This window comes from Manis javanica, chromosome 17 (assembly GCF_040802235.1).
Source record: "Manis javanica isolate MJ-LG chromosome 17, MJ_LKY, whole genome shotgun sequence".
Lineage (NCBI taxonomy): Eukaryota > Metazoa > Chordata > Mammalia > Pholidota > Manidae > Manis > Manis javanica.
Genome location: NC_133172.1, coordinates 6,528,985 through 6,552,170, shown reverse-complemented (window position 1 = coordinate 6,552,170; position 23,186 = coordinate 6,528,985). Strand labels below are relative to the sequence as shown.

The following is a 23,186-nucleotide window of genomic DNA, read 5'->3' as shown; positions in this document are numbered from 1 at the left end:
TCCGTGTCCCCCCCCCACATTATACATGCTAATCATAATGACCCTTTTCCCCCCTTATCCCTCCCTTCCCACCCATCCTCCCCAATCCCTTTCCCTTTGGTAACTGTTGGTCCATTCTTGGGTTCTGTGAGTCTGATGCTGTTTTGTTCCTTCAGTTTTTGTTTTGTTCTTATACTCCACATATGAGTGCAATCATTTGATACTTGTCTTTCTCCGCCTGGCTTATTTCACTGAGCATAATACCCTCTAGCTCCATCCATGTTGTTGCAAATGGTAGGATTTGTTTTCTTCTTATGGCTGAATAATATTCCATTGTGTATATGTACCACCTCTTCTTTATCCATTTATCTACTGATGGACACTTAGGTGGCTTCCATTTTTTGACTATTGTAAATAATGCTGCAATAAACATAGGGGTGAATATGTCTTTTTCAAACTGCGTTGCTGCATTCTTAGGGTAAATTCGTAGGAATGAAATTCCTGGGTCAAATGGTATTTCTATTTTGAGTTTTTTGAGGAACCTCCATACTGCTTTCCACAATGGTTGAACTAGCTTACATTCCCACCAGCAGTATAGGAGGATTCCCCTTTCTCCACATCCTCACCAGCATTTGTTGTTTGTCTTTTGGATGTTGCCCATCCTAACTGGTATGAGGTGATATCTCATTGTGGTTTTAATTTGCATTTCTCTGACGATTAGGGATGTGGAGCATCTTTTCATGTGTCTGTTGGCCATCTGAATTTCTTCTTTGGAGAAGTGTCTGTTCAGATCCTCTGCCCATTTTTTAATTGGCTTATTTGCTTTTTGTTTGTTGGGTGTGTGAACTCTTGATATAATTTGGATGTCAACTCCTTATCGGGTATGTCATTTATGAATATATTCTCCCATACTGTAGGATGTCTTTTTGTTCTACTGATGGTGTCCTTTGCTGTACAGAAGCTTTTTAGTTTGATATAGTCTATGTCCAAGAATTTTTGCCTATGTTTTTTTCAAGAGTTTTATGGTTTCATGACTTACATTCAGGTCTTTGATCCATTTTGAGTTTACTTTTGTGTGTGGGGTTAGACAATAATCCAGTTTCATTCTCTTGCATGTAGCTGTCCAGTTTTGTCAACACCAGCTGTTGAAGAGGCTGTGATTTCTCCATTGTATATCCATAGCGACAAAGTGTCTTTTTACAATCTATGTTATGGTTGTAATAAAATTGATTTAGCCAATCCTGTATTGACATACAATAGGTTATTTCCTCTGTGTGTTTAAAGTGATAAATTACATTTCCATTGATTTGTCAATTTAGCCAGTTAGATCTTTCCTCTTTTGTGTTAAGCATTGCCTTGATTTAGCCAAACATATTTACAAAATTTATAGTAAGAATTATTTGTTTCTTTTAAAACATGTTTTGCTTGCATTCTGGACTTGATTTCTAATAGCTGCACATAGAGTTACATCAAACTTCGAAGGGAGTAAACTGATGCATAAAATAACAAAAGAAATAAAATATCAGTTCCTCCATATAGTTCTATGTTTTTTTTTACTTTGGTCCATTTATATTTACTATGACTACTAATATTCTTGGATTATTTCTACCATCTTTTTTTTGTATTTCTTTTGTTCTACCTTTTTAATGCTTTTTTCCCTCCTCTTCTTTTTCTGGGTTATTTTTTGTTTCCTTAATTGATTTTTTTTCTCATTTCAGATTTTTTTTTCTTGTCGTTTCAGATTTATACACTCTAATTCTCTTATATTTTTATTGGTTATCCTTAACATTTTACTGTACACATTTAACTTAGCAAAAAGCTAAACAATATCTTCATCCTCTTTCAAGTAATACAAAAACATGCAACAGTTTAACCGTTAGAATCCCTCCAGATTAACCAACTAGTGTTGTCAGCATTTTAGTTCTATTTTATGCTCTCATTGAACATTTTTATTATTTTATGCAAGCAATGTTTATTTGTGGTTGTGTAAGTGTTTATCATTCCTTTTGCCCCCCTCTTCCTTCTTGCATCTCAGACCACCCCTCCAGCGTAATTTTCCTGTTTCCTGAAGTACATCCAACTGGAAAACTTTTTCTGCTCACAACACTTCTGACACCAAATGCTTGGGTTTCCCAAACCAAGCAATTCTCCAGTTCTCTGTGGACAGTGGCTGGGTGTCTAATAAGTCAATTCAGTTCTGACACTAATGACCTGGAATTAGTGCAGGCCCCACAGTTTAAGGGCTCAGTCCCAGAAGACTGCCCCACCTCAGACAGCAATGGCAAGTAGTGTGGGTCCCAGGTTACTTCTGTCTGGGTTGGCTACAAATCTGGGGTTCCCATGACCCCTTCTCAGGCTTGATAAATCGTTGTACTGTTCACACAATCCAGAGAACACTTTATGACTGATTTGTTATAAAGGTGTAGATGAATACCATATGATTTCACTTACATTGGAATCTAAAAACAAAACAAAAAAAGGAGTGGACCTGAGAAGTGACTGGTGGCTGCCGTGGCAGAGGGCTCGGGGTGGGTGGGTGAAAGCGGTAAAGGGGATAAAGAGGCGCAAAATCTCAATCATAATATAGATCAGTCACAGGGATGAAAGTAGAGCACAGAGAATATAGTCAGTAATTTTGTAATATCTTTATGTTGAACAGTAACTACACTAGTTGGTGTTAGCATGTCCAATCACTATGTTTCTTTTAATATACTTGAAACAAATGTAACACTGTATATCAGCTATACTTCAGCTATACTTCAATCAAAGAATAAAAGGATATTAGAAAGGGTAAAAACGAACAGTCAGGTGAAGTTACCTAGAGTAAGATCCTGAAGGGTCCTGAGTGTAGAAACTTCTGTCCCTATGAAGTTTGGGGTGTGCTCTTCCCCCCAGCAGGTGGATGTGTCTGGAGAGGCCCTTGGAACCCATGTCTTTTAGGATTTTTTTATGCATATTTCATTAAGTAGGCATGATTGACTACATCATTCGTCACTGGCGATGAATCCAGTCTCTTGCCCCTCTCCCTTTCCAGAGTTGGGGGGTGTGGCTTAAAGTTCTAACCCTCCAACCGTGTCTTGGCCCTTCTGGGGACCAGCCCCCATTCCGAAGCTATCTGGGAGCCCCCAGCCACCTAGTTATTTTATCAGTATACCAAAAAAAAAACCCTTTCTTCTTAATCTTCTGCTTAAATTCCCCCATTGAGTTGTCTTTTTTTCTCAACAATTACATAAATTACTTTGCTTCCCCCACCCCTCAATCCACCTATTCTTTTGATGCCGGGGTTCTTGTTTGCAGAGCCGAAGAATGAGCTTCACGAACAGTCAAGGTAGGAGAGCAAGGTACAGGCTTTTGTTTAGAGATAAAGTGAGAGAATAGAGCTCCCTGCTCAGGCCAGGAGGGGACAAGAGAGTCGTAGTTGTGCGTTGTCTAGGGGGTTTTATAGGCAGCTGAGGATTTTTCGAGAACATGAAAAAAACTTAGGGGTGTGGACTTGTTAAGTGGTCCCTGAATATTTAGAATTAACTTAACACAAGCAACTTCCTCTGATGATTTCTCGAAGATACCAGCATCTTGGTCTGGGAGCATATGAATCAAGGCCACCTGCTCAGTCCCCCAAGGTGATGAGGTATTGTTTGCTAAAGAGTAAGTTAAGAATTTCTTAACATCTTAACATCTTGGGTATTAAAATGCAATCTTATCTTTAAGGTGGAATCCTTCCTGCCTTTTACTGTGTTGTTTGTGCCTGGGTTTACTTGCTAAATTAGTTGCCCAGTTTGCAAAATCACTTCATCCGATCTGAAGAAGACAGCCCATAGGCCTGGGCCTTTCAGTATTCTAAAGAGAACCCATGATTATAAATGGTTAGCATAATAAAACATGTGCTGCTCTTCTTTATCTGGGGAACATTAACTGATTTCACTGAAGAATGATTCTAGAGCTCAATGTTTAACATAGAGTTTTAGCAGGGGGGTTTCCTTGCATGTAGTTACATTGCTCTGGGTGCAGATATCCTGCCCTGCCCCCTCCAGGGGCCCTCACCCTGCTCTGACGACACCCATGGTCCCTGTCGCACTTTCTCCGTTTTCTTGCTGTTGGCTAATGTCTGAGTATGTGGTAGGCTGCTCCTGCGATGCTTCCGATGATCTCCCACGCCTGCTATTCACTGCCTTTCTTCTTCACAGAACCTGTGACTTGCCTGTAACAACAGAATTTGACAAAAGTAATGGGATAGCACTTCTGACATTAGGGTATAAAGACTGTGACTTCCATCTTTCTGCAATCTCTCTCTGGCCCTCTCTCTTGCTTGCTGTGAAGCAGCCAGTGCCAGATTATGACCAAAGGAGAGGTCTGTGCAACTGAGGGTGACCTCTGCCCAACCACCTGTGAAGAACTGAATCCCACCAACACTTCTATGAGCAAGTGTGGAAGCAGATCTTTCTCTTGTGTACCTTGAGATGATTACAGCCCTAGCTGACATTTTGATTACAGCCTGTGAGACATTCTGAAGCACAGGACTCAGCTAAGCCATCCCTGGGTTCCCGATCTACAGAAACTGTTAAAGAATCAATTGTTTTAAGGCACCAAGTTTTGGATAATTTGTTACGCATCACAAGATAACCTAGATAATATCCTCTGTTTCTCCCACCATTTTGCACCGCACGTTGTGGTATGCAATGAACCTGCAAATTCCCGTCCTTGGAGCCCTGGGGGTGGGGATCTACATCTGTTAACTGTTTCTGGGGACTCTCACAGGCCTTGTCTCAGTGCTGGTGGTCCGTGACTGTGAACTCATTACTTCATATTGACCTGAGTCCTGTGGGATTTACTTCTGCTTCTTGCAGATTGCTGCAAATGCTTCCAACTAGCTCAGCTGCCCTGGAAGGGCCCTTGCTTAGTGGGAGAATCAGACTCAGTTTTCCAATTCACAGCTGCCTTCAGGTTCTCGGTAATCACAACCCAGCCCCTTCCTGGTGCAGGCAGTTCAACTCCCAAATCCCTCTTTTTGTTAATTTCTGGTTCTCTGTCTTTTTTGGGGGAGACAGAGAATTCTTGAAGATTACCCCTACTTCCTATGAAGTCAACAGTGCCACAAAGAGTGTCATAACACCTCATCCATCACAATGGCAGATGCTAAAGCCCAAGGTTAAATAGCTAATTGTTTATTTTGCCATTTGTAATACATTAATGGAAATGGTTAAACATCAGTCAAAACAACCATTCACATACTCAGTTTCTCTAAAGAAAAGTTTCCTTATAGGAAACAGTCTTTCTCCAGTTTACTTGTATCTTCTTTATAATTTTATTAAAAATTTACTGACATTAGCATAAAAAGATGGAGCTGCTTTAAAGGAAATTTAAGAGATACCATGTCTAAATATGCTTTTAGTCTTTGGATCCTGATGCAAATAAAGCAATTATTTAAAAAAAAACGTTTTGAGGGAATTGGGAAAATTCGGTTATAGAGTTAGTGTTAGGTGATGCTAAGAAATAAATTCTGGTGGGGGGATAATGGTGAAGCAGTTACATAAGAAAATGTCCAAAATTTTTAGAGGTGGCCTGTCAAACAGAGGTAAGATGATGAGGATTTGCTTAAAAAGGTTTCAACAAAAACTTAAAAAAGGAAAGCCTCAGTTAAACGGGGCAAAACTGTGGCACTGCTGTGTGCAAAGGGCATGCACCCTTTACGGGGATATACATTGCCAAATTGCCTTGAAGCAAGTTGTCCAGTCCCCCTGCCCCGCCTGGTGACATGTGAGCCTGTCCACTTCACGCAAGCCCACCCGCCCTTCCTCACGGACATTATTCTTTCCAGTATTAACGGTAAAATGCTTTATCGGACTTTCTGTTAGCACTTTTTAATTGGTGAAGATGAACAGTTTTCAGATGTTTAGTTTCCATTTTAAGTTCTTTCTGTGTGTGGGAAAAGCCTGTTTATAGGTTCTTTCCCGTCAAAAAAATAAGAAAGTATTTGTTTTCCTAAGTTTTCATTAATTAGTAAGACGCATTTGTGCAGTAAATTTCTGTCAACACATATGTTACAATAACTTTCCCAGTTTATCATCTTTTTTTTCAACTTGAGGAAAAATTAACCAACTGTTACACGTTTTCTGGCTTTGCTGTAATGACAGCAAACTCTCAGTCTTCAGGATTCTGCAGTGTTTCTTTGTTCCTTCAGATATTTTTATGGTTTCATTGGTTGCATTTACATTTTAATCCACCTGGAATGTATTTATGTTCTAGGCCAGTTTCTGGCCCTTTTCCCAGAAAACAACTATCAGGTGTTGCCTGGCAACCTACACTAGGGTTGGAGTTCGGCTTCTTTTCGGGAGAAAAATAGCCACACTCCCTTCCGAGGTGACGGCAACCTTAAAGCGTTGCCTAGCAACGCCGCTTCGGAAGATGTGATTGGGCCCTTCACACGACCCTCCCCCAGAGTCAGAAAGAACTTAAGTAGAAATCTAACCTTTCCGTTAGAGAACTAGGGCAGCGTACGCGTTGCATAGCAACCAGATTTTCTGACCCTCTCATTGAGACAAGAGTCGGAGGCAGCGCCCCGCTCAAAGATGGCGACCGACCCTGCCGCTTTCAATATGTTTAGTTATCGTCAGTCCTGCCAATAATTCAGTCTTCCGCATCAGGCCCCCGAAGGGGGTTCGCTACGCCCCTTCTGTGTTGCAGGCGGCGCGTGGAAGTGAGCGCAGAGAGAACCAGCCGGCCCCCGGATGCCCCGCACAAATATGGCGGCACGCGCGGCTCGGCGGCGCGTAGTGTGGCGCGGGTGCGCGCGCAGCGCAGGCGCCCTTCCGCTGCTCCCGCGGTGGCTCGCGCGGCGGTGGCAGCTGCTACGCGGGGCATGGTCCCCGGGTCGGAGGGCCCGGCCCGCGCCGGGGGTCTCGTGGCTGACGTGGTGTTTGTGATCGAGGGCACGGCCAACCTGGGGCCCTACTTCGAGGGGCTCCGCAAGCACTACCTGCTCCCGGCCATCGAGTGAGTGCCGTTTCCGCGACTCCAACACCGCCCTCCGACGCTAGGTTTCCCCTTCCTCTTTCTGACCCCAACCTTTCACTTCCGACCCTCACAGGTATTTTAATGGTGGTCCTCCGGCCGAGACAGACTTCGGGGGAGACGTGAGTCTTGGGACTGTTGAGGGAGGAGAGGCCCGGGGGCCCGGACTCCTGGGTCTGACCGAGCAGGGGCTGGCGGTCTGGAGTCCCGGGCCTCAGAGAGGAGGCGCTGGGATCTCAGGTGAACAGTTCCTGTTTTCCTCTCCCAGTATGGGGGGACCCAGTACAGCCTCGTGGTGTTCAACACGGTGGACTGCGCTCCTGAGTCCTACGTACAATGTCACGCCCCCACCAGCAGCGCCTATGAGTTTGTCACCTGGCTCGATGGCATTAAGTGAGCTTTTTCCTGTGCTTGCGGGTGGGGGGTCTGGGGGACCGTTAACGGATGGTGACATTGTTTGAACGACAAGAACCATTCCCTCATAACGGGTGACCGAAAAGACTGAAGGGGATGTGTTTGTGCCCCTAAGTCCGTGCTTTGGTGGGTTCTGTGTGCGCAGTGATTTTGCCATCCTGTTTGGAAGGAGAAAAAGCTTCCCAGTCAGGGAGACAGCTGAGCTCCAGCACCCACCCGGTACCCCACGTTTGATTCTCTCTTTTCTGTCCTCTGTTTCCCATCTCTACTCCAGCCGTCCTTTTTCAGAAGCCTGAAGCCTGAGTGCGAGGGAGACGGGGCTAGCCCAAGAAAGATCCCTCTGTGCTTTGAATCGAATTTTGAACTTTCACACTGCAGGTTCTTGCACGGGCAGGCAGCCGGGGTCTAATCATAACTAACCCACAGCAGAGTCCCCAGACTGAGGAATCCCTGCCCCCTCTTAATATAACTTATCTCTGAAAGGGGGGGTGGTAATAGTATTTGCCTTAGTTTTTTGCTGCACTGCTTATCCACGTTTGTGTAACAGAATACCCCAAAACTGAGCGGCTTGAAACAACAAACTTTTACTATCTCGTGGGGTTTTTGTACACAAGGAATTTAGGAGTGGCCTGGCTGCCCGGTTCTGGCGCAGGGCCTCTCATGAGATTGCAGCCAGGGCTACAGTTATCCAGAGGTTTCACTGGGACTGGAGGATCCGTTTCCAGGGTGGCTCACCTATGGCTGCTACCCACAGGCCTCCCTGTGGGGCTGCAGAGTATCCTCTCGACATGGCAGCTGGCTTCCCCCAGACCGAGCAATGCAACAGAACGGGCACAGAGGAAGCCACAGGCTTTTTATGACCAAGTCTTGGAAGCCACATGCCATCACTTCTGCCACATTCTCTTTGGTAGACAAGTCGGCTCCGTTCAGTGCTTGAGGGGCATGAATATCAGAAGGTGGGGTTCCTTGGGGGCCTGGCTACCATGACTTCATAGGCATACTTGGGGAGTTAAATGAGTTGATGACTAAAACAGTACCTGGTGTGTATTAAGAGCTGTGTGTTTGCTAATTTTGGGGGTCTTGGTCTCGGTTTGCAAATGGATAACTGTAGTTAGTGCTCTTAGGAGAATAACAGGAACTAATCATCTTGTGCTTAGTTCAGGGTCTGGACTGTGGTCAGAGTTCATTCAGTGGCCCTGGTTTGTGGCTGCTGTTACCTTCATACATTTGTGTAGTAAATGTTTGTTGAGTGCCTACCTTGTTCCAGGCTTTGTGTGCTTGGCTGGGTGCTGCACATTCACTGGGAAGTTGACATTTCAGTTTCCCCATCAGACATTATATTTGGTAGTCAGGACAGAGTAGGATTTCTCAATCTCAGTACTGCTGATACTTTGGGTCAAACAATTCTTTGTTGTGGGAGACTGTCCCGTGCAGCGGGATTGTTCAGGAGCACCCTTGGCCTCTAGGTACTAGATGCCAGTAGCCACTTCCCAAGCTGTGACAAACAAAAATGTCTCCAGACATTGTCACATGCCTTGGGGTTGGGGGAGTCCACCCCAGCTGAGAACCACTGGGGTAGTGGTTGTACTTGAACAGTATTAAGTGGGAGCTTCTTGAGTCCAGGGCTGCTGTCCCTGAAGTCCGTAGCATCCAGCAGAGGGCCTATCAGAAAGGAGGCCTAAGGAAAACTTTGTTGAATGTGTGAGTGAATGAATGCCCAGGTGGCACTTCATACTCTGAGTCTGTGCCATCCGCCCGCTCCCAGCCCTGGTGAACTCCTGTATAAACTTCAAGACCCAACTCTAATATCCCTTCCCTCCATGCTGGCAAGCAGCTAGTTGATTCCTCCTCTGTCCTCATTACTCCCAGGTGTTCCCCTGTCACAGCCCTACACCTCTAGACTGTGAATGTCCAGGTCCCTGGGTTTTTTCCTGCTGTTTGCTTCTAGCTAGGATTTGGCACCCAAGAGGCTTTAGGAGATCTTGGCTGAGTAAATGAACAAGTGAAAGCTATAGGGAAGATAATTACCAAGAAACCAAACCTTCTGGTGGGTGTTTAAGTGTCAGGAAAATCAGTCAAACCCCCTTCTATTTAAGAATTTTGACGGTACCAGGGAGGTAAAGGTTTCTGAACATCTCGACCATCTCCTCCCTTCCCACTTAATCAACTTAGAATACGCTGTATCTTTTAACTAAATAAAAAAAGCTTTGTATGCAGTGCGCTCATTGCCAAATCCTCCCAACCAGCTGATAAATATTTCAAGCCATTGTTTAACTTTCACAATAGACGTTCTTTTAACAAGTCCTGTGTAACCATCTAAGTGCAATTTCTGTGACATCCAGCCGGGTCTGTAACGGATCACAGAAAAAGTCAGCAAGTTCTGTTCACACTTTGGGAAATCTTGTCTTCTCCTGGAATGTCTGTAACCGAAGGAACAAAGCATGCGGTGTGACCTTTGAAACGCCCTTGCTGTGAGAAGATTAATTTCTGATGTCCCATTTCCTTTCTTAACAAGGGGGGCACAGAATCAGACAGAGCAGAGATGGAAGGAAAGTAGCCCCCAGTGCCCTCCGAAGCCACAGCACTGTGACAGTGAGTCCATTCATCCATTCGGCAAATGTTTGTGAAGCCAACGAGGCATTGAGGCATCAGGACACGAGACAGGCAGGGTCCCGGCCCCCTTAGAGCTGGTGTTCTTGTGGGGTGACAGACTGGGGGCGGGGCCTGGCATGCAGGGAGCCCTGGGTCAGGGCTTGGGTGCCCTTCACATTCTTGCATTTTGCTTGGTACCTCCTGGGGCCTCCTGGGACCTAGGAGGCGGGGACAGTTGGAGATGAGGAGCAGGACTGTGACACTGAGTGGCACGGGTGCAGTGAGCGAGAGCACCAGGAAGCTGTACGAGAGCCAGCTTGTCACTCGGCGCTGTCCACTTATTTTTATTTTACTTTATTTTTGTGAAAGGTTTACGAGATTTATTTGGAATTAGGGCTTAATCATAACCTTAATGATACTTTTTGCCCCTGGCTGTATTTTATTTCTGCTCTTCATTTTCGAGTTTTTGCTTTGCTTGGACAAGATATTCGTTACGTGTCTGTCAGAGCTGGTAAGAGACAGCTCACACTCAGTGTTCACTAAGGAGAAGGCAGGTTTTAAGATCTCAGCGGGGCCTCAATCACGTGTTCCCCCAGAAACTGCTTTTTGTAATTGAGGTGAAATTCGCATAACAAAAAAGTAGTGATTTAAAGTGAACAGTTCAGTGGCATTTGGTCCATGCCCGGTGGGTGCAGCCCCCCAGCCAGGGCAGAGTCTTGGGAAGGCCCTGGAAATCGTGGTTGGAGCTCTTCAGAGCAGGAAGGCAGCGGCAGGGCGGACACACGGGCAGTTCATTCGTGGGGTCTCCCGCGACTCCATGGCCTTGAAATTCCTGTGCGAACCAGAGTCTCTGATGGGGAGGAGGAGGAGGAGAGGCGAGGAGCGGGTGCTGGAGGGGAGGAGCCGCGAGCGGTGTGGCCGAGGGCCCTGCGAGGGAAGGGGGGCCCCGGGGTCAGGGAGCACATGGCCCGTGGGAGCAGAAGGTGGAGGAAGCCTGCGCTGGAAAGAAATCAGAGTGAGCTTGGGTAGGAGTGGAGGGGCCGGGCTGCCGGGAGCCCGGGGCACATCCTGGACATGGCCCAGACGGCCCGCCCTTCCTCACTGAGGGCTGTACTGGCGCTGGCGGGGATGCACGTGGTGTGCAGTGATGTGACAGACTTGTGATGTGACTGAGGCGGGCCCTCAGATCGCTGGCACATAGGCAGGCTTCCGGAAGAGGAGATGCTGGGCTGGGTGTTCATAGGGTTGATAAGTAGGGTCTCCCTGGATCAGAAAATGGGGGTGTGTGGGCACAGGCAGAGACTGGGTCATGTGGCAGATGATGGAGACCGGGCCATGGGAGACGTCCTGGAGGACTGTACCCAGAGGGATGGAGCCCCGGGCATGGAGGGCCCCAAATGCCTGGCTGAGAGCTTGGCTTTATTTTGGCCTTGATGGACATGGTCAGACTTACAGCCATTCGTTTATTTAACACACATTTCCCAAGGCCTCCCTTGTGCCAGACGGGGGGAGGGGTGACATCCCTGCCTTAACGGGGACACAGGCGCAGACAGACACAGCGGCCACAGTTTGAGGGGACTGGCGCTCAGGGCCCCCAGAGAGGGGCCCATATGTCCTCTGTGGCAGAGTCAGCCTCACGGTCATGTGCCAGGAAGAAGCGTGGGAGCAACAGTTGGGCTTAAGGAGAGGCCACACCCCACAGAGGTCGGGCGCTGGGGACCCATCTGCAGGTCGCACATCGGCTGGGAGGGAAGTCAGGGTTCTGTGTACATCAGTTTCCAGGGGCTGCGGTAACAGAGTAGCCACGCTGGTGGCTCAGAACAACAGAACCGTAGTACCTCACTCCGGGGCCAGGAGCCTGAGGCCTGGGTGGGCCAGGCCTGAGCCTGCAGGGGGGACCCGCCCGTGCCTTTTCCAGCTTCTGGCCGCCCTAGGTGACCCCTGGCTGCGGCAGCGCCACTCCAGTGTCCACGCGGCATTCTCCCTGGGTCTGCATCGTCTTCCCTTGTGCGCACGTGTCTCTGTGTCCCAGTCGCCTCATTTGATAAGGGCACTGGTCATGCTGCGTGGGGGTCCACCTTGATGACCTCCCTATGGCCAGATGGCCTGTGTAAAGACTCTCTTTACAAATCAGAGCACGTTCTGAGATTCTGGGAGTTAGGACTTCAGCATATCTTTTTGGAGGACACAGTTCAACCCTAACACCGTGGGAAGACAGGCAGCCCTCTAGCCAGTCCAGGAGGGTGGAAAGAGGCCAAGGCTGGCTTTAAAGATGGAACAGATGCCCAGGCAGGGGAGGTGCTCAGATGTCAGAACAAGGCCTGGGCTGCCTGTGTGTCCTGGACCCGTCCTCTGGCCACGGCACTGGGCCAGAACCGGGGATAGAGCAGGGAGTTCGCCAGTGTTCCCACGCCCCCTGTCCAGTGTGCCTGGGGGCCCCTGGCCCTGACCACCTGGCCCCTGCAGGTTCATGGGTGGCGGTGGCGAGAGCTGCAGCCTCATTGCCGAAGGCCTCAGCACAGCCCTGCAGCTCTTCGATGACTTCAAGAAGATGCGGGAGCAGATGTGAGTGCGCCTCTGCCTGGGGCCCTGGCAGTCTCTTTCCACCTGGCTTGGGATTCTGCCCCTGCCTCACCCCGGGGAACCCGCCGGGCCGTGTGCTGAGGGCTCAGGGCCAGCAGACAGGAGGTGCCCCCTGACCAGTGCCTCGTCTCTGTCCTCAGTGGGCAGGGGCGTCCGCTCTGGGTCTGTCTTCCGCTGCCTCCTGCTGGGTGGCTCAGCGTGAGCCAGGAACCTTCCTGAGCCTCAGCGCTCCTGGCTGTAAAGTGGGGCCATTGCCGCCGACTCCCTGTGGGCTGGGGTCCCGGCGCCTGCTTGGGTGCTGAGTGTGGGACCTTCTTGGGGGCCCCATCGCCACTTGCTTCGCGTCCCCTTGTCCCTAGCAGTGGCCAGACGCACCGAGTCTGCCTCCTTATCTGTAACTCGCCCCCGTACCTGCTGCCCGCTGTCGAGAGCACCACATACTCCGGCTGCACGACCGAGAGCCTTGTGCAGAAGATCGGGGAGGTGAGGGCCTTTGCCTCTGAGGGCCGGGCTGCGGCTGGCCTCGGGCTGAGGGAGGAGGGGGCTGGAGCACAGGTTCGGGTCGCAGGATAGTCACTCTGCGGCCAGGTTGCGTGCCCCTGTTGGAAGAGCTGTGACCCAGATTTCTCTGGGGCAGCCAGTACAGATCTCCTGGTCCCCCGTCCTAAAGCCCGATGGGAACTTAGGGCCCAGGTGTCCAGCCACCCAGCAGGTGTGGCGGCCTGGGGTCGGCCTCTGCAGCCCATCCTCATTGCCTGTCCTCCTGTAGCGTGGCATCCACTTCTCCATTGTGTCCCCCCGGAAACTGCCTGCCCTCAGGCTTCTGTTCGAGAAGGCGGCTCCCCCGGCTCTGCTGGAGCCGCTGCAGCCGCCGACAGACGTTAGCCAGGACCCCCGGCACATGGTGCTGGTGCGGGGGCTTGTGCTGCCGGGTGAGGCCTGGGTGCTGGTGGGGGGCAGGGGGCCCTCCCCGGCTCCCTCTGACTTGGGTTTTTCTCCCCTCTCTCCAACCCCTTCTCTCGGTGCCATCGTCCATTGGTGGCTCTCAGTTGGGGGTGGCTCAGCCCCAGGCACCCTCCAGCCAAAGCAGCCCGTACCCCTGCCTCCAGCTCCACCCTCGGGTGCCACACTCTCCGCAGCCCCCCAGCAGCCTCTGCCCCCTGTCCCCCAGCAGTACCAGGTAGGGATGTCACCGGGAGGGGGACACGCTTCTGGAGCCTCGTGGGAGCCCTGTCCCCTTGGGAAAGACCTAGGTGGATGCTGGGCTTGTGGGATGAGGGGAAATGGGGGTGTTGGACTCTTGGGGTCCGAGAATCACATCTCTGTGGGGCGATGGAACTCATGAGCCCCTGCAGTGTGGGAGCTGGGATGGCATGGCCCCATGGGACACCAGGACGGGCACGCGGCCCCCACCAGCCCCTGCCCTGTAACCCCAGGTTCCTGGGTTGAGTGCAGCCCAGGTGGCCGCCCAGAATGCTGTGGAGGCTGCCAAGAACCAGAAGGCCGGGCTGGGCCCGCGCTGTGAGTCCTGGGGCAAGGATGGGGGTGGGCGGGGCCGGCCAGCCCCCTCTGCACATGTCCCCATTTCCTGCCTTGGTCTCTCCCCCAGTCTCGCCCATCAACCCTCTCCAGCAAGCTGCTCCAGGAGTGGGTCCCCCCTTCAGCCAGGCACCAGCACCCCCACTGCCTCCAGGGCCCCCTGGCGCTCCCAAGCCACCCCCTGCTTCCCAGCCCAGCCTGGTCTCCACGGTGGCCTCTGGCCCGGGCCTGGCACCCCCTGCGCAGCCTGGCGCACCATCCATGGTAGGTGCCTGCAGGCCTCCTACCCCCACGCTGCCCCGCCTGCAGCCGCTGACAGCACAGAAGAGCAGCAGTTCGCCTTCCCCGGGTCCTCTGGTCCTGGGTCCTCGGACTCGTGGGGCTTGTGCTGTGGATGCTGCCGACTAGCGGGTCTGGGGATGGAATCGTGGGGTTTTGGTTCCTGGTGGGTGAAGACTACTCTGAGGTGCCTGAGAGACCCAGGGAGCCAGGGCACCCTGGGGCTCTAGAGTCCTCAGATCTCACAGGCCATTTGTGGCCCAAGGGCTGGCTGAGTGGTCCTCTGGGTGTGTGATGCTGGGGACTGGGTAGCCATCGTTCTTGCCGCTGGTCCGTCTCTGTCAGGACAGCCCCTCCTGGGAGGTGACCTGACCCTGCCCACTGCCCTGTCCTTGCCCCTTGCAGGCGGGCACGGTGGCCCCAGGCGGCGTGAGTGGCCCTTCCACAGCCCAGCTAGGGGCCCCGGCCCTCGGTGGGCAGCAGTCTGTCTCCAACAAACTCCTGGCCTGGAGCGGGGTCCTCGAGTGGCAGGAGGTGAGCAGGCTTGTGGAGCCTTGGGCTTGTGGGTCTTGTAGCCGGTGGCACGCAGGGCCGGGCCTGGCCCCCCTGGGGCCATGGGACCTGTGGTCCTGAGGATGGTCTTGAGGAAGTGTGGGATTTGTGGCCCCAAGTTCAGGACCAGGGCGGTGGTACGAATTGTGTTGCAGGTGAAGAACTGAGAGAAAGCTCAGATTCAGGGTCTGGACAGAGGTCCAGGGGGTTGTGGCATGTTGGGGACAGGGGGGTATGGGTTTTTGCGGCAAGGGGGGGATCTCCGGTGTTCATGGAGTTTGAAGATGAGAGGATTGAGGGATTGATGGCCTGGAGGAGGGCCCACAGCTTGTGGGGCTTAAAATGGGGAAGAGCCTGAACTGGGGGGCTCCCAGGGGATGGGTTGAGGGCACTGGGGCTCAGGGCCCTTCCCGCTGTGACACACCCTTCTCTTCCCTTCAGAAGCCCAAACCCGCCTCCGTGGATGCCAACACCAAGCTGACGCGGTCGCTGCCCTGCCAGGTCTACGTGAATCACGGCGAAAACCTGTAGGTGAAGGGCGGGCCGGGTGGGCGAGGCGCGGTGGGCGTGGCCCTGACACCTCCTGGCACCGCCCCCAGGAAGACGGAGCAGTGGCCCCAGAAGCTGATCATGCAGCTCATCCCGCAGCAGCTGCTGGTGAGCACTGGCGGGAGGACCCCGTTTCCCTTCCCTCGCCCCTGCCGCCCCCTCCGCCCTTCCTGTCCTCCCTGACCTCTGTGCCTCCTCCAGACCACTCTGGGCCCTTTGTTCCGGAACTCAAGGATGGTCCAGTTCCATTTCACCAACAAGGACCTGGAGTCCCTCAAGGGCCTCTACCGCATCATGGGCAACGGCTTCGTGAGTCCCGGGCCGGGCAGGGCTTCCGGCGGCGGGAGGGCTGGCGTGCCCTCCTCCAGGCCGTGACCGCCTCCGCCGCCCTCCCGCAGGCGGGCTGCGTGCACTTCCCCCACACGGCGCCCTGCGAAGTGCGCGTGCTCATGCTCCTCTACTCGTCCAAGAAGAAGATCTTCATGGGCCTCATCCCCTACGACCAGAGCGGCTTCGTCAACGGCATCCGGCAGGTCATCACCAACCACAAGCAAGTCCAGCAGCAGAAGCTGGAGCAGCAGCGCGGGGTGAGAGACACAGCCCCCTGCTCCCCAGCCCCACCCCTGCCCACCTGGGTCCCTGAGCTCACAGCCAGACCCCAGAGCGCCCCTCCTGGGCTGCCACACCCACACTTGGTCCTGAGACGTGACCCCTGCGTACCGTCCTGTGGCTCCGCCTCACTGTGGCCTTCCCAGCATCCTCACTGACTCTATGGACACCGTTCGTCCCCACGAGGGAGGTTTACTTCCCAGGCGCCCCACCCCACCAACAAGAAGATGTTCCCGGCTCCTTCCTTATGGGTCGCCTTCAAGACTCAGACCCTCTTGGACACAGGACCCTCACCCCACTGTTACTGACCTCCCCCTCCTCACACAGATGGGGACACAGCAGGCGCCTCCTGGGCTGGGCCCCATTCTGGAGGACCAGGCAAGACCCTCGCAGAATCTGGTGAGGAGAGGGCTTGTGGGGTCAGGGCCAGAGCAGGGGAGGCCCCAGAGAATGCTGTCCAGACAGGGCCACAGCGGCCAAGGGGCCGGGATTCTACCTTGGCCCTCACCCCCATCTCTCCCGCCAGCTCCAGCTCCGCCCGCCACAGCCACAGCCGCAGGGCACTGTGGGGGCCTCTGCGGCCACGGGGCAGCCCCAGCCCCAAGGTGCTGCCCAGGCCCCTCCAGGGGCTCCCCAAGGCCCTCCTGGAGTGGCCCCCGGCCCCCCACCTCCTGGACCCATCCTTCGGCCCCAGAACCCTGGGGCCAACCCTCAACTGCGGAGCCTCCTCCTCAACCCACCACCGGTGAGATTTGTGGGTGTGGGTGAACAGGAGTCCAGGTTCCCAGCCCTCATGGCTCCAGCCCTGTTGTCTGGTGGGAGGGAGGTTCTCTTTGATCAGTGGTTGTGAATAGAGCCCTACAGAGGGCTTCAGGCAGACTGGTCCTCTCTGTTTGGGGTCTTTTGCTAAGATTCCTTTGAAGAGGGAGGCCCTCCTCCCAGCTAACTGCTGGATAAGGTATTCTCTGAAGCAGCTAGACGCTACATAGTGGGCTGGGGGCTCTCCACTGGGGGCTTTTCTGAGCTGCTTGCTTTGTTCTCCAAGCCCCAGACTGGGGTGCCCCCACCCCAGGCCTCCCTCCACCACCTCCAGCCACCAGGGGCTCCTGCACTGCTGCCCCCACCGCACCAGGGCCTGGGGCAGCCCCCGCTGGGGCCCCCCCTCCTGCACCCACCGCCTGCCCAGTCCTGGCCCGCGCAGCTTCCCCCGAGGGCTCCACTGCCAGGTAAGGGGGTCTTGGGAGGGCAAGGGTCTGGACTGAGTGACCCAGCAGCCTCTGGGCTAGAACCCCAAGACCAAGGGTTCCTGGGAAGTGAAGCCCTGAATTCAAGAACAGCGGCTGGTTCCCTAATGGCTTTCAGGGGGCTGTGAGGGCTCCTGAAAAATACTGCTCAGGGGACCAAGACCTAGTAGGGCAACAGCTTCTTCCCATGATTCCCCTCCTGCGTGTCCTCCTGGGGTTACTGGGAAATGTAGTCTTAGGGCCAGAAAAGTAATCTGGGGGTTGGGCACCTAAGACTCATGGGAAACAAAGTATTTGTGACCTGATGGGGCCAGAGGTCCCTCTGATGGGTCCCTCCAGGGCTTCTTAGAAAACTCAGTGCCTGTGGCTCCCAGAGGAGAAAGGAAGAAGCAGGCCCAGGGCCCTCCCGGGCCCCAGGGACTACTGGGAGATGCAGTCCCTTCCCCACTGCCCCCCAGGTCAGATGCTGCTGAGCGGGGGTCCCCGGGGCCCGGTCCCCCAGCCGGGCCTGCAGCCCAGCGTCATGGAGGACGACATCCTCATGGACCTCATCTGAATCCCCGACACCCAATAAAGTTCCTTTTAACACACGCCCCGACTCCCGTCACTGACATCCCCCAGGACTGGGCAGGCGGAGACCTGGGGGGACATCTCTGCCCTTGTTCTGGCTTCAGCAGACGTCCCTGAGGCCCCGGGTTGGTGACGCCAGGGCCTCAGCGGTGAGCCAGGCAGTCTGGTGTAGCCTGGCTCGGGGATATGTGAGGCAGGTGGGCAGGCAGAACTCACGGGGCCACTTACTGTCACAGAGGTAGAGAGGGTACCCAGTGGGCCTGGAAGTGGCCTCTGAGCCAGCTGGGCTTAGCAGGGCCTTGGAAGAGAAGCAGGAGGCAGTGAGGCAGGGAGGAAGGACTCAAATGGTCATCACGGTGTGGAGACCGCAGACATGAATTTGTGAAGCAAGAGGAAGCAGGGTTGTTCAGTGACAAGATGGATGCTCCTGGGGCTTGAGCGTGAGGGAGGGTGGGCCTAGGAAGGGGGTGGGTACCGGGTCTGGAGGAGCTCAGGTTCCAAACTGAACAGCTTGAGGTTGCCCTGGGGAGAGCCCCAGGGGGCCCAGAGCAGGGGTCGGGCCTGGGTTAGCCAGGTGTTAGAAAGACCCTTCTGGGCTGTGGAGTGTGATGGGGCAGGGCAGGCCCGGAAGGCAAGGAGCAGGCTAGGGTGATGGTCCTGGGGAGGGGAGGCACCAGAGGAAGGGCTGGGGGTGCGGCAGTGGGGCCAAGGTCGACCCCCAGCGCCTGCCTGAGTGCTGGTAGGTGGGGGAGCCTCCCTAAGTCAGGCAGCTGGGAGGAATTAGCAGTGAGTGGCAACTGTCCCAGGCACGTCCGAGTGACAGATGCCATGTTGGGAGCTCAGCACATGTCCTTAAGGGACAGTGTGTGTTTAGTGGTTGAAGCCACAGGAGTGGATGAGATGACATGTAGGTTCCAGGTCCCAGACAGAGTGACCTTCCAAGACTCTGGACGGGGTGGAGAGTGGAGCTTTTCCTGAGATGGGAATCCTTGTAGGGAACAGATTTGGTGTGTGGTGAGGCAAGGGACCTAAGGGACACCCTTGGGGAGATGTCCAGGGCACAGCTGGGAACAGACATGAGTACAGTGCAAGGGCCATCCGGCTCGGGGCAGAGAGTGAGTTGTCTGTTGGCAGCCTCTAGACCAGTGTTGGCTCAGCGCGTGGTCCGTGCCTGGACCACCAGCATACGCACTGGTCGGGGTGCTGGCTGAAATCAGATTCCCGGGCCCCATCCCAGCAGAGAGAGGTTGCAATCTGGTGGCCTGTGGGCCACTCTACAGTTGAGTTTTGTTTGGCCTTCCCTGTGTTAGCATATGCGGCATGTTTTTTTTAACAAGTTAGTTGTAAAAATCCAGGTAATTCTCTCTCTCTCTCACACACACACATACACACACACACACACACATGCACACACAGAAAATGTGCAGTCTTGGCTTCTCTTGACAAGTCCGAGATCTGGCACCCCTGGGCCCACCCTTCCACCTAGGAACGCGGGTTGGAGGGCTGCCCCTTTCCATGGGGCTTGTGCTCTCTGGTTTGCCACAGTCCCTACCACTCCCTCGTGCTCCCCCTCCATGAGGCAGAGGGTCGTTGCCTTTGCACTGTGGTGGTTCCTGTGGTAGCATTCAGAGGAATGTGAAATCTTTCTTGTACCTATGTCTCTATCAAAAGCGGCAAAACGAAAGAGAGAACAAGAGGGCTGCGTGTTTCGAGAAAAATGGGAGCGAGCCTATTTCTTTGTGGAAGTGAAGAACATGCCTATGTGTTTAATATGCAAAAAAATCGTATCTGTGTTGAAAGAATACAACCTGAAACGTCATTATAAATCAAAGCACGGTAAGAGCTTCGACCAGTACACAGAACAGACGCGAGATGCCATACTTGATGAACTGAAAAAGGGCCTCAAGTGTCAGTAGGCCTCGCGTGGGAAAGGAGATGACAGGAGTGGTGTGTCTGTGACATGCAGTTCTGGAGTAAAGGGAGAGGAATTCACCAGGCATTAAAATCTGCTACAGACAACACGTTTATAAAGGAGCAGAATGACATGTCCTGAGCAGAAACACACATCTGTTTAGACCCTTGCTGAAGTCTAACAGATATTTGCATATTACACAGTGAGTTGAAGATACGTGAGAAGATTTACAAATCCAGTTGCTTGAAAGAGTCAAGTTGATTGTGGCCTTTTCTGTCACTGCTCATGAACGATTACCACCCAGTTAGCTTTATTTATTTGTGGTGAGAATTTCGATGTGACTGAAGAAGTCTGTGACACGGGTCCCAGGTAGGCCCAACACTGGGAAATGACTTCCGGTCAGAATTCCTCACCACAGCTACGGTTGTGGCGATGTCATGATCTGAGCGCAGGGGAACTCGTCAGGAAGCCTTGACCCAAGGTGGTGACATCTGGCAAGGACACAGAAGTTAGGTCATTGCATCAATCACCAGGAGCTGAACTGTTAAGTAGATGAAAATGAAACACACCACGGATGTCCTTGACATGCTCCTGTACTTTAACCACGGGCTGGTCGATGGTGAACTTGACCCGATGTGTTTTACAGAAGCTCTGTGACCTGCTGTTACATGATGCCATGGAAGAAATCAGCTGCTGAAACTGGTTCATTCCGTTGAGGTGGAAGTCACAGCCTGGCTCCCCTGAGAAGGTCGGTCAAAGCCTTTTGGTCGAGCTTACGACCCTTCTGAACACTATTTCTCCGCAAGGAGGTTCACAAACAGCTACTTGAATGTATCATCGTGTGTGCCCAGTCCTGCCAAGATGGGGATGCCATGGGCAAGGAATATTCTGACTCCATTTCCTTTGCTGCAATTGGTTTCCAGAAACAAAAGACATGGCCAGGACTAGATTCACCCAAATTGTAGGGTTGCAGACCAAATTCCCCCAAAGGCTCTCTGCCTCCAGACTTTAATGGAAGTGAAGTAAGTAACCCTGTGCGGTTTGCCGTGGCTGGTCAGTGCAGACCGCCAACAGTAGTTACTGAAGCGCTGTGCGACGGGGTGCTGGCTGCTAAGTGATCAGCCCTACAGCTTTCTCCAGCGGTTGTCCCAAATCTCTGTGCTTGGTAGTGCCCACGCTTGTCAGCAGCTGTTTTCCATTTACAACTGAGTCAAATGAAATAATGCTCCCAGTTTAAGGATTCAAGGTTGAATTCTAAATCGTTCGTCGCATCGTGACAGCCACAGCCTGACATCAGCATCTCCGTGCGGGAGGGATGAGGTCAGCCTTCCGGCCTCAAAGCAAAGGAGCAAAAGCATAATGAAAGAGAAAATTTTAATTATTAAATATTTCTATTTTTCAATTTGTATTTTTTCAATTTTGAATTTGAAATATAAACTCCAGTATCATACTTGTTTGTATTATGTTCCATGCGTTCACCATAGTTCAGTAAAGATAACAATTTGATTATATTTCTGGCCGTGGACTTTTCTCCTCCGAGGCTGGCTGGCTCCTCCTGTGGCCCACCCGGCTCCCGGAGGCATCGGAGTCCAAGATCCCTGCCCCGGAACTGTTGAGGCCATGGGAGGGAGGGAGGCTGGGAAGTGGCACCCTGGACAGGCCCCCTGGGTGCTTGTCATGCCACGGGGGGGACACGGGCAGATGGCGGCGGTGGCCGAGGAGGAGGCGGCGCGAGGCGTCCCAGGCAGCGCGTGTAGCAGGGGTGTTGGGAGACCTCGGGTGGCTTCAGGGCCCAGGCAGGTGACGGGAACGTGCAGAGCGCATGGCGTGAGACAACAGGGAATGATGGGGACTGTGGCCAACTTGGAGAGCGCTTGCCCCGCCTAAGGGCATTCAAATTAAAAACAAAAAACACTGTGAGGACCAAACAAACTCTGCTTGTGGGTCTTACGAGGCCGCCGGGCTGCCATTTTGCGACCTCTGGAAGAAGACGCCGCCAGGACAAGGCCAGAGCCCCGAGAGACCCGCGTAAGGGGTGGGCAGGGAGCCGGAAGACGGGCGCCCCAGGCAAGTGTGTTCCGGACGCCGAGCGGTCCTGGGGAGCGGGCGGGCGGCCGAGCGCCGCCGCGGGGGAGGCAGATGCTCGCCCGGCCGGTGGAGGCCGCCCTGCGGGGAATAGGTTCGGGTCCGGGGCGGACTGTTCGGGGAGGAAGTTCCCACCCGCCGCCTCTGCCCGTCCCCAGCCAGGGAGGCCCCTTGACCCCAGCACCCGGCCAGGTGCCCCGTCACGCTGGGTCCCAGGCCCGTGTTCACGAGGGGAGGCGGAAGGAAGGCTCGGTCGCCGGGACGCCCCCCGGGAGAGGAGAGGCCCGGGCGCAGGCCTCGCCGCCATGTCCCACGCCCCGGGGAGGCGGCCGGCGCCGACGGAGCAGATCTTTTTGGAAGGGTTTTTCTCTGAGTTCGAGGTGCTGTTAGAGGTACCCGAAGAGTAGGGAAACTGATGAAAACCTTAGGCCAGCGGCCCCTGCAGTGATTAGCTTTGGGCAGGTCCCTGTGCCTGTCCGAGCCTCGGTTTCCCCGTAGGACAGATCGAGCCCCTGCCAGGCCCAGCCCAGGCCTCCACTTGGAGGAGCTGTCAGCCACTATTTTTGTCACCACGAGCTAAAAAAACACCCTTGGGAGGCAAGCGTGGTGGTCAATACCTGTAACAACGCACGCCCGCTTGTCGTGATCAGGGTGTCCTTGAAGGTTGTCACTGGGTGAGTGACTGCTTGGAAACATTTCATTTTTGACCGGTTTGTTTTTAGATCGTGTAATTAGAACTGGAAGCAAGACTGGGGAATCCATGAGAACTCCCCCAAAGGAGCAGATCGGGCAAAAGAGGCAGAACATGATTGAAAAAAAATTTTTTTAAGGCAGAAATGCTGAGATACCGACCTATTAATAGTTGTGAACCTGTCTTGGGTGACAGAGAATGCCCACCTACTACCCCTAGAGAGAAAATCATGAGAAAAACACCACTTCTGAAAATGGTGTATGTATCTCAAGGTCATAAAACTCACATATGTTTTCCCACCATGCTTGGGTGTAAAAGGAATTAACTAAAATGTGTTGAATTACACCCAGGCTAACCGTCTCATAAAGATGAAAAAGCACTGCAGTGTAGAATAAGTGTAAGGTCCCTTCAGTCTCCCTTACCCCAAACACATACTGAGTGAACCTCCCACCCCGCAAGGCAGACATCGGTCTCATGTTTGGATTTACATGCATGTGGCCATAACATGTTTATAGTTTCTTAAAGGTTTTACCTAAGAGGGGTTAGTTTCTATGTTTTTTTTCCTTGTTTTTCACTTAAG

At 53.0% G+C, this 23,186-nt stretch overlaps 1 protein-coding gene across 15 annotated transcripts; it reads left to right on the top strand.

Moving 5' to 3' along the window:
• The first annotated feature begins 6,765 nt into the window (after positions 1–6,765).
• On the top strand, positions 6,766–21,280 carry MED25 (mediator complex subunit 25). 15 transcript variants are annotated; one of them, XM_037005894.2, is made up of 19 exons: positions 6,768–6,969; positions 7,064–7,109; positions 7,256–7,380; positions 12,460–12,558; positions 12,936–13,059; positions 13,346–13,508; positions 13,626–13,756; positions 14,013–14,097; positions 14,186–14,379; positions 14,800–14,928; positions 15,388–15,473; positions 15,546–15,603; positions 15,697–15,804; positions 15,894–16,082; positions 16,432–16,503; positions 16,631–16,849; positions 17,150–17,330; positions 19,590–19,754; positions 20,477–21,280. In XM_037005894.2, the coding sequence occupies exons 1-19, from the start codon at positions 6,836–6,838 to the stop codon at positions 20,485–20,487; spliced, it is 2,319 nt and encodes a 772-aa protein (XP_036861789.1). In that variant the 5' UTR covers positions 6,768–6,835; the 3' UTR covers positions 20,488–21,280. The 15 variants fall into 15 exon arrangements, with proteins under 15 accessions (XP_036861796.1, XP_036861789.1, XP_036861788.1 ...); XM_037005901.2 differs by having other exon boundaries at positions 6,766–6,969; positions 19,590–21,280; XM_037005893.2 differs by having other exon boundaries at positions 6,769–6,969; positions 12,939–13,059; positions 19,590–21,280.
• The last annotated feature ends 1,906 nt before the right edge of the window (positions 21,281–23,186 follow it).